This window comes from Toxorhynchites rutilus, chromosome 1 (genome assembly GCF_029784135.1).
Source record: "Toxorhynchites rutilus septentrionalis strain SRP chromosome 1, ASM2978413v1, whole genome shotgun sequence".
Taxonomy (NCBI): Eukaryota; Metazoa; Arthropoda; class Insecta; order Diptera; family Culicidae; genus Toxorhynchites; species Toxorhynchites rutilus.
The window spans coordinates 126079051-126090936 of NC_073744.1; the positions used below are offsets into that span (position 1 = coordinate 126079051).

The 11886-nt window shown below is 37.3% G+C and overlaps 1 protein-coding gene across 1 annotated transcript in view; it reads left to right on the plus strand.

Annotated features, from left to right (window-relative positions):
• LOC129766260 (uncharacterized) overlaps positions 1 to 10831 on the plus strand; it is a 200417-nt gene extending 189586 nt beyond the window's left edge. The window contains exon 8 of the mRNA XM_055766777.1: positions 9561 to 10831. Coding sequence (XP_055622752.1) covers positions 9561 to 9773 — 213 coding nt within the window. The 3' untranslated portion in view covers positions 9774 to 10831. The remainder of the gene's footprint in view (positions 1 to 9560) is intronic.
• The last annotated feature ends 1055 nt before the right edge of the window (positions 10832 to 11886 follow it).

The following is an 11886-nucleotide window of genomic DNA, read 5'->3' on the forward strand; positions in this document are numbered from 1 at the left end:
GTGACTGGCGATGAAAAGTGGGTCACTTACGACAACGTGAAGCGCAAAGGTCGTGGTCGAAGCCCGCTGAAGCGGCTCAGACGGTGGCCAAGCCCTCATTAACGGCCAGGAAGGTTCTGCTGGGTGTTTGGTGGGATTGTCAAGGAATAATCTATTATGAGCTGCTTCCCTATGGCCAAACGCTCAATTCGGACCTGTACTTCCAACAACTGGACCGCTTGAAGGTAGCACTCATGAAGAAGAGGCCATCTTTGATAAACAGAGGCCGCATTGTCTTCCATCAGGACAACGCCAGGCCACACACTTCTTTGGTGACGCGCCAGAAGCTCCGGGAGCTCGGATGGGAGGTTCTTTTGCATCCGCCGTATAGTTCGGACCTTGCACCAAGTGACTACCACCTGTTTTTGTCCATGGCAAACGAGCTAGGTAGTCAGAAGTTAGCCACAAAAGAGGCCTGTGAAAATTGGCTATCCGAGTTTTTTGCCAATAAGGAAGCGAGCTTCTATAAGAGGGGTATTATGAAGTTGGCATCTCGTTGGGAAGAAGTCATCGAACAAAACGGCACATATTTGACTTAAAACAGATGATTGTAACTAATTTTATGAACAAATGAAAATTCAAGAAAAATACCCCACGACTTTTTTGACAGATATATATATGTATATATATGTATATATATATATATATATATATATATATATATATATATATATATATATATATATATATATATATATATATATATATATATATATATATATATATATATATATATAAAATCGTGTTACGGTGGTTGTTACCGAACACCTCCGAAACGGCTCGACCGATTTTGATGAAATTATACTCAAAATACTTGGTAGGTATGAGAATATGGTGGCTCTATGCAGAAAAAAAGATCTGGATATTTTTTCAAAAAATTGAATTCATAACATACATATAACCTTAAATTTTGACCCCAATTCCCTATAATTGCGATTTTATTATTTTTGTGTCAAAAATATTCTAATAATTTAACCGTTGTTCGTTTTTTTAACAGAACGAATTTATTTAAGTTGTTCAATGACTGATGGCGTAACGCCCGCTTCATTGAACATCCATCTACAAATACACAAGTAACATCAATTCATCTAAAGCAGGGAGCATCTCCGACGAGCTGGAAAACAAACATTCAAGATATCGTAAGCTGTGCCAACAATTTATGGTTGACATATACGCGAAGGTAGAGATTGAACGACGATTCTTACTACACAATCAACAAAAGCGGTGCGTGGAATAACACATTCACTTGCGAGACACTATCATGAGCAACGCCGACACAGCTTTAGTTATAGCCAGGCCAAAGCGCAATGCATTGTCATGACATTACGCGTGTGTTCAAACACAAAATGAAGTTCGATCGTATTCGTCCCCACATATAGTTGGTTGTATTCTGTTGAATACAACTTATTTTGACCATTGTTTCGAGACAAGGCGAACGAATTTAAGAGTGTAAAAGTCGATTTCGATCGAATTGTAAAATCCGATCACTCATATGCATATATGAATATTGAGTTCTACAAATCGGTGAAGAGTAATAAAAACATCCATGAATAAAGGAAGCAATATGGCTGTGTTTCAAACTTAGATTACCGATGGGAATACTCCTCGATTGAATGCAAACGATAAAATAACGCGATTCCAAACAGGCCGATTAATTTGAACGTTTTCCAATTTATGAACGATACCAAGCTGTTATAAACTAAGCCATGTTGAAAATCACATGCACGTATTTTCTAACAAGGAGACAGCAATAAATATTGTTTTTTTTTACGTAGAACTACGTCTTTCATTAAGGGTACCAAATCAGAAAACAGATCACGTTTTTATGAAATAAAGTTAACGTTAATAACTATTTTTGCCGTGAACGGATTTTGGCGATTTACATACTAAACGAATCGGAAATACCGTAAGAATTGTTTGATATGTTATACATTAGAATCCCCTGGTTTGTAAATGGTTAAAATTCATGAAAACTTTAAGCGTTTCTATTTTCCCCTACATTTGATCTGTCCATTTGTGTGCTTTCCCGAACAAAGCTGTCAATAACGAGCAACTTATTGACGACCAACGGAGGGGAAATCGTAGGATTCAAAGTCTCCGTGAACAAAGGAAAAGTAGAAGAATGAAGGGGAATACTTGCCTAGAGTATAAACAGTGGATCTCGCTGAGGCAAACTTCCATTCGGCATCGGACTGTTGAGCAATCCAGTTCACTTTGCTCTCGCTGCGCTTTGATCTAAGATTGGACTCCACCAGTGGTAATCCAACTTGGATATCGTCGTGTGATTTTTTCTGTTCGTTTTTCGCGTTATTCGTATCGTGTGTTTTACTTTCCGCTTCATAAATTGGACGCTTCGCGTAGTGTGTGATGAGCAAGAAGAAGAGGAAGGCAGGCTCGAGCCTTGCAAAAAACGAACGCCAGGGGCAATAAAATTTCGAGACAAGCGTCATTATTCCTGAATAATACGATCAAGATCGTTAACGCAGAACTTACTGGGATTCAAATCGAAGGACAGGTTTTTCGTAAACGAAAACGTAGCTGTTGCTGATAGGGCGATTAAAAGCAAGGCTCTCTCCGCGAAGAAGGATGGCAAGCTGCACTCAGTGACCACTCGAGATGGAATCGTCTGTGTTAAACGGAATCCAGAAAGTGAGAACCGTTGTGTCGAAACCATGGATCAGCTGATGGAGATTATTCAATAAACCTTTCCTATTAAGATTTTGTTTTCCTGTTGATTCCTTCCTTGTTTCATCCTATTGTTCCCCTCCTAATTCTTGACCGATTATTTATGTTACATTGCTTTTTGAACATGTTTGTTTACGACTATGGCTAGTACCAATTGCGACAATGCCTCTCCACAGATTTGTTTGCCAGGAATTGTACTAAAATCGGCATTCATTCAAAATAAGCTTTCGATGTGCTGTTTGAATATGCAAAGTATGTGTGCCAGACAAATGGTAAAATTTGAGGAGTTTAGTCAAATATTGAGTGTGTCCAGTGTAGATGTTGGTTGTGTGTATGAGACTTGGCTGAATGAATCGAGAAGTAATGATACAATAACAATTGATGGATATAACACTATAAGAAGCGATAGAATTGGAAAAACAGGTGGTGGACTGATGATATATGTGAAAAAATGTTTCAAGTATAAACTTTTGGAATCTTCTTGCGTCGAAATACATGGAAAACATACAGAATTCATTTTCATTGAATTATCTACCCTCAATGATATCATACTCATTGGATTGATATACAACCATCCTGATCTCGACTGCTCAGAACTTATTCACGAAAAGCTTACTTCTTTTAAAAGTATACATAATAACATACTATTAATCGGCGATTTTAAAACCAATCTAATGAATCGAACCCCAAAAACTGAACGTTTTCATGCTACGCTCACATCACTATGTTTGTTCAATGTTGGAAAAGAACCAACTTTTTTCCATTCAACAGGGTCTTCCCAGCTAGATCTTTTGATCACTGATAATTTTGAAAATGTACTAAGATTTGGTCAAATCAGTGTTCCCAACATTTCACATCATGACATGATATATGCATCAGTGAATTATGACGTACAATTGACTAATAAGGAATTTTTCTATAGAGATTACAAGACGATCGATCTAAATGCAGCTCTTAGTAAATTTAACGATTTTGATTGGAACCATTTTTTATTCTATTAGTCATCCAGATGATTTGGTACAAATGTTCAATAATAGTTTGAAATGCATTCGTGACGCTTGTGTACCTTTGCGTAAAGCAAAGACAAATCACAAAATGAAAAATCAATGGTTCAATATTCAAATTCAGATAGCACTGATCGATCGAGACCGTATGTACAGGAAATGGAAGTCAACTAAGAACAACCATGATTTTAACAGATTCAAAGTTTTAAGAAACACAGCTAATCGATTAATTGCTCAAGCCAAGCGTGATTACTACAACACTCAACTAAGTGGTGATATGTCTCCCAAAGACTTTTGGCGGAAAATTCGACAGTTGGGACTTGGAAAATCTTCTTCAAATATTGAATGCAATTTCAGTCCAAATGAAATTAATGAATCGTTTCAGAAAAATTTTCGCCTATTCAGTCTATGACCAATTCCAGTGCCAATAATCACAATAGCTTTTGTTTCAGACCGTTGCAAATAACCGAAATCATTAATGCTGTACACAAAGTTACATCGAATGCTGTTGGTCTCGACGATATCCCCATTAGTTTTATTAAAAGTATTTTACCTTTACTACTAGAACCATTAGCTCACATTTTCAACAAAATTATTGACACGTGCATTTATCCCAAATTATGGAAAATGTCTAAAATAATTCCATTCCGAAAAAAGTCTAATTTAGCTTCATTAGACAATTTGCGCCCTATCAGCATTTTGAACGCATTGTCCAAAGTTTTCGAAAGGTTGCTGAAGAACCAGATATGTTCCTATGTTCACAATAATAATCTATTATCGCCCTTTCAGTCTGGCTATCGTTCCGGCCACAGCACTAAAACTGCAATGTTAAAAATTTGTGATGACATTGGTGTTATTTTAGATAAAGGCAATAGGATTGGGTTAATTCTCTTAGATTTTTCTAAGGCGTTCGACACTATTTCGCATCTTTTACTGTGCCACAAACTGGAAAATACTTTTAATTTCAACAGGAGCGCAGTTTCTTTGGTCCATTCATATTTGGTCAACCGTCAACAAGCAGTTTCTTGTAATCAGATATTATCCAGTTTTGTGCCAGTTTATTCTGGTGTTCCTCAGGGCTCTGTTCTAGGCCCAATTCTCTTCAGTCTCTACATCAATGATTTGCCAAGTGTGATCAGGAACTCTTCCATACATTTATTTGCAGACGACGTACAATTATATTTCAATTGTAATAATAGAAATAAGAATGAAACTAGTGGCATAATTAATGAAGACCTTGAAGCAATAAGAAAGTGGTCATTTCAAAATTTATTGAAACTCAATGCTAAAAAAACGCAAGCATTGTTTATTCGACGTAATATGAATGAAGAATTTCCAAACATAAACATCGGCAACGAAACAATTAGCTTTGTAGATTCCGCATCAAGTTTAGATTTTATTATACAAAGCGATTTTAATTGGGATAAGCACATACTGAGTCAATGTGGTAGAGTTTATTCTTGTTTTCGAACATTGCACTCAAAAAAACACGTTTTGCATTATTCGACTAAACTCAAATTATTTAAAAGCTTCATATTGCCACATTTTATATCCTGTGATTTTTTAATTAGTTGTGCTGCAATCCGAGTTCAAGACAGACTCAGAGTTGCACTAAATTCTTGCGTAAGATTTATTTTCAATTTGGGTCGAATGGATTCTGTCTCACACTTACAACACTCACTCTTAGGATATTCATTCCACAATTTTATTGAAGCTAGATCTTGTATATTATTACATAAAATGATTACAACAAGAACACCCGCATATCTATATGAAAAATTGAAGCCATTTCGAAGTACAAGAACTCGGCGGTTCGTGATACCCGCCCACAATTCGTCGATCTATGGCACAACATTCTTTGTGAGAGGTGTTGTTTTATGGAATTCACTTCCCTGTAATCTCCAAAATCAAGAGTCATCATTCGTGTTCAGGAAGCAATATATGGATTATTTCAATCGGTCGAGAAATAGTTAGTTTGTAGTATTAGAAGGATTGTTATTATTTTACAAATTACCAACGCACTTCATACCATACTTCATCACTTTATAGCACCAAAAAGACTGCAGTCTTACGCTATGAGAGTGAGTAAATAATAATAATAATAAAAATAAATGATAATAATAATAAAAATAATGATGCACGCGATGGCGATTTCGGCGCGTCGGTCGAAAATGTAAACGCAGTTACCCAGGCAGCAACCAAAATCAAGCTCCCCCCGCTGGTGGCGAAGGCGGTCGCTCTTGACAAACTCATCAGCGAATTCGCATCGATGGGTGTTACATCAGAGTACAAGCTATGTGGCATTATTCAGTCTTTTTCCAAGCAGTTAACATTGTTTGTTTTCCGTCATCATAAGGGCCTCGTTGGTGCCTTTGAGAATGCATCAATGCATTAAACTGACGTTATGGCGAAGCAGGTGTTAAGGTTGTGTGCCAAAAAAATTATTTGGGGAATACCAAGCATCTTGAATGTCTTACTGGAATGTTATAAGTTATTTGGATTCGCGTGCCAGTCGCAAAACTGCCTTCAACTAGGATTGCATTTGCGCTAATATTGATCATAATGAAACATTGCTACTGTTTTCGAGGTTGTTGATATTAACAAAAAGAGTTTATTTCGCTTGTTTAGTCACCAAGAAAGTAAATGTTGTTCTGGAATTTTATTTGTGATTAGGTTTCGCTTGCCAGTAGCAAAACTTCCTCCACTAAGGGTGACAGCTGCGCTTCTCTTGAGCATGAGAAAGTAATGCAACTTTTTTCGAGGCCAGTAATATTAACAGAAGCGTTTCTTTTGAGAATAGCGCAAAATTATGAGAAGTGTTTATATTCCTAGTAGTTTCAAGCCACCAATGTATGGCTCTGTATGCATGCTATGGCGAACGCTTGTTTGGCACTTGGTTTACGTTGTACGAACGATGCCTAGAGGTGCGATTCCTTTGAGGCAATACTAAATAACATGTAGCAAGATATTTGATACTTGCAACGGTTGTCATTGTTGAAAAGTTATTGTTGTTTCCATGCGGTGCCAAAGATATATTGATGTAGTTATAAGATGTGGAATAATGGTGCTGGTGCAACATGTATATAATCGACTGTAGCCGAGTCGATGTAAATTGCGAAAAAGGCCACCGGAATAGCGTTCGAGGTAAATTTCCAATGCATTGACATGAAATAAATTGTGACATACGATTGTTTTGCGAGGGCAAGAATGAATCATCAATCAATTATCGTCAACTGATTCTACAATGAAAGAACCATTCCAGAGATTATTCTACTAAGCAGTTGTTTCTAAAATTTCACAGCATTATAGAATAATATACGAAGGTAAAAACAAGCGACTTATGAAAAATAACAGCGTAGTTCTACGTCACAATGCGGTCGTATCTGGGACACAACCTCCTATAATTTTTTTATTTCATTTTTTCTACTTTACGACAAACTTATGTTACTTTTTTCAGTTGACGTTTAACTTTTAAGAGATCAAACATGTCAGTTACGTTAATGAAATACACCAACAAACATAATATAACCTTTCGTTCAAATCATTTAATTCGTTTTTTTATCGCTCACATTCGATTTACACTTACAATATATTAATGTGTTTTATTCAACACCCAAAATATTCACTAGAAATAATTTATTTGGCAGAACAACGTTTGCCTGGTCAGCTAGCTAGTATATATATATATATATATATATATATATATATATATATATATATATATATATATATATATATATATATATATATATATATATATATATATATATATATATATATATATATATATATATATATATATATATATATATATATATATATATATATATATATATATAAAGACATTGGTCAAAAAATCCACTTCAAGTTTTCACTGCTCTATCAGTTATCCCACTCGAAGGACTTCAAGGACATGGCGGTGAAAAAGAAATCACATACGTGACGTTAACAGCGGTACTTTTTAACTTCTGAAATCGAAACCATGTCAATTGAGTCTCCATAAAAAAAAAATAAAGACATAAACACATCAGAAGAACATCACAAAGTTAAAAGCCTGTATTCCGGATGTAGATTATATGACACATAAAATCGCCAATAATCCAATTCAAGTAACAAGGTTCATGATATGAATTGTTAATTAGAAAGTTTGCTTGCAAATAAAATTTATTTCATTTAACGAATATACAATATTTACATGTCTCATATCCCTTTTTTAGCTGCTGCAAAAAAACTATTTGAGGTATTGCTTGACTGTAAAATGTGGCATCAACGCTGACGATAGCTGGCAATAGCGCAGACGGCAAGCGCGTCGGTTTTCCGAAGGTTGAGGAGCACGAATTCCGCCACTGTCTAAAGCATTTTTCGGGTTGAAATTTCGTTCAACAACCCTTGAGCAAAATATGTTTCCTTGGACGTCTAACACTGCATCCGAGAAATGCACTTTCTTCGCTGCTCATTTGAAGCGAGTATTCAATCGCCGTTCGTTCTCCGAAATGCAAGTTGCTGCTGCCGTTAGAAACACTCAAACCAACGTATTGAATCACGACATCGGACCTGTGCAATCTGCGACTTCCTCTAATCCTTCGGGAGAGCCTCGGGGAAGCAACCTAGGCCGATTGTTGTTCTCAATATTCGTCAACGAAATGTCCTTGCTACTTCCAACTGGATGCCGCTTATTCTACGTGGATGACGCGAAAATCTATATGATAATCAGGAACGCACTAGATTGCCATAAACTTCCGGATCTGGAAGACCGCTTTGTAGAATGGTGTTTGAGAAATATGATGTCGCTCAGCATCTCGAACTGCTGCACCATTTCATTTCATCGCAAGCTCAAACCAATTGTGTTTAATGTGCGCGAGCTTATATACAGATCTCTGTGTTTGTGGTTGGTTTCAATAGCCTGTTTTCAAAGCGTTTTTTAAGCTATCGAAACAATTTTTCGAGTCAATAAATAACAATCATATGAATATTAGATATTTTATCTTTGGAATGAAGTGATTTTCATACTACTTCGTTCAGCCGCCAAAGCATTTAGAATCATATCACTTGCCGCAGTGAATCCTGATTTTTCTTAACCATTTCCACTAACAACTATCCCTTCCATGATAAACGCTAGGGAACCACGCTATAGAGGCGAACCTTCTGGCCTTCGGGCGGCGAATATCATACTAACATTCCTTCCCTTCCCCTGGTGACTGTAACGAAGTGGCCGGCGTCGTTATTAACCATTTAAAACTCGAATTACCGAAAATTGCACAACAAGAATGATTTGCTAGTCCCAAGCGTCATTCTGTGTGTTCTTTTTGCAATTTGCAATTTGGAAGGTTCAGATCAATCACGGAGTGCCACTACGAATTGTACAGTTTACCCAAGCTCAAGCTCACTTCGTTCAGCCGCCAAAGCGTTATTAACGTTCATAACCTTGCACTTCAAGTGTCATGCTCCCGTTTTCGAAACTTTGAACTTACACCCCGGTACAGAAATGAAAAACGTAGTCCCACGTCAAAATTTTATACCCCTATAAAACACCCTCATTACCTCACCATCATGCTTAGTTTTCGTAAACGAATCAGTCAAACTCAACGATTTAGCAATTTTCGAATATTACCACGGCAGATTCTCCAAGTAGGTTTTGAAGATATTTTTTATTTACTTTACTTTTCTTATTTCTGAGAAATCTAAATGTAAAAATTGCTCTCCAATGTAACGTTCCAGTTTTTATCTGCTTTCCATTAAACTGTACTGTAACATCAACAATAAATGTGACCCCTGCCTTTTCAGCATTTATTTTATACATGTTCATTAACTCGAATCCTGCTTCGTTTACAGATCCGCCTGGATGCCAGCAACATTGTCCTGCCGAACTTGAAAACCGTGCAACCTTTGACGTCGTTGGGTGGTGCACGAGACCACGCGGGTGCCGCTTCGGCGTCGTCCGCCCACAACAAGATCTACCAACTGTGCGTGTGCTCCAACGGTAAGCTGTTCCTCGCCCCCGCACACAGCATATGTGCGGCCGATGATAGTGCCATCTGCAGGTAATATTTTTTCCTGCCATTTCAACATCCGGCAACGATTGCAGTGAACTATCGAAACACAATCAATATGAACATACGCATGTAAACTTAATCGCAGTTACCAAATGATAGTACAGAGAAAATGAATGGAACAATAGCTATGTGAATAAAAAAATAGGCGTGTCGAAAAAAGAACCATTCTTTTTTCCCTGTATTATCCTCAAATCAAGCGATTCGCGTGATCTGAGATTAGCTAGACACAAACATTGTAAATAGAATAGGTTGAAAACATTGCAAACAAACGCGAACTTTCATCCCTAGGCATGGCCTTTTGGACACATAACCAAACAGTAGTCCTTCATGAAATGAGTTATTCAAACAAAGATGAATTATATATTTACTGCTGAAAATTGAGTTGCATTATTGACAACAAATGTTACGAAATTGTTTCGATTTATGTTTACATTCACCAGACTCCTGTGGGAATCGTTGATATTTTGGGAATCTATCAAGCCAGGAAGACAGGTAGTTAGATGTTAGAATTACAAATGATTGTGGGAAAAGAATCAGGAAAAAGTTCTATTTGGTGGATAAAAACTGGGCTATAAATTCTGACTTGACTCGTTCTTTTGGATTGCTACCATTGGTCTTATTTTATTGTGTGATGAATAGGGTAGCAAACAAGCAGAGCTTATAATTGATCAAATCACAGAAATCATCCCACAAAAAAAAAATATCGTAAATCAAAACATACCTGTTACACGAAAGAAAAGCAACCAAGTAGACTCTTAACCGTAATAAGTTAATCGAATGGGTTTTAGAAACCCATCGACAACAGGAATCGTTTGATAAAACTGATCAGCATATATGTGGTTGCGTATCGAAAATATTAATTCTTGTTTGACTGACGTAGACTCATAGAAAAATCGATTAGGAATGTTTTACTGCCAACAGGACATCCGCAGAAAAAGAAACCTACCAAGTGATGGGTAAATTATAGTTTTTCATACGAGCATACATATCATATATATTAAATTACATTACATTTGAAATAGAGGTAATAAATATAGTGAATAACATTATTTTCTTTGAGTCTCTCGTTATCCGAAATAGCCCTCTCGGCGATTGAACCTTTCAGAAGCGCTCTCTTCAACTGGTTACACAGCAGATGACCAAATTATTTGGAGAAGTAGGGTAGAGCGGGGCTAGTTGGTCATGGGCAGTCTTCAGAAAAAAACGCAGCGCTGAGCTTGAGTTTAATTTTCATCAGCGCGCGTTCAAAGAAAACTCGTACTCTCTCTTGGTGCGAAGAGCACAAAATTCGTAAGCACGACAGCGCAACTTGTGTGATGCGCGTCTCATTCTACACACACACATACACGAACATACACATCGCATTCTAGCGCCCGCTTTGTCTTTGTTCGTTGTCTTCGTGTCTTCGTTCGCCCGCTTTGTCTTCGCAAAGCATAAAAACAACAGCGCGCCCCATTTGTACCGTATGCGATTGTGTGAAGAAAAATATCTCAACAGAGAGAGCAATCCAGATTCAAGCGCGCAGTATAGAAATACGGCGCAAGCACGGCGCAAATTTCAGCGTAAAACTCAGCTCAAAACTGGGCGTAAGAACGGCGCTGCAACCAAACATTTCATCTGTGTTTCGGAGCGTGCTCATTCGCCAGAGTGCATGTGTACACAAGGTGTGGGAGCTCAACTGGGTGCAAAAATCTCGTTACACATCAGCACCGAGTTACATTCTGAAGACTGGTCATGGGGGTAAGTTGGTCAGTGACGATATCTTGGAATCTGAGCGTCCAAAAATTAGCGATCTATGGGTGAAAAATAGCGAATTGCCGATGCAATAAAATAAGTCAATTGGAAATTTTTTTGACATAGTAAAGGGTGTGTCACATCAAATTGCATCACGGAAAAAACGCTGTAGAAATTCGCCCAGTAGACCGATCCTTTTGAAAATTTTAGACAGTAAAATAAAAACTATTAAACAACTTTTGGCATTTTCTTTTTATTCATACTTCGAGCCCAAACCCGTATGCTCGCACCTTCCTCTTTACCCCGTCCATAAGGTTCTGTACAACGTCAGGTTGTAGTTTTTTTTGAACAGAAATTCATTTTCTCTTGAA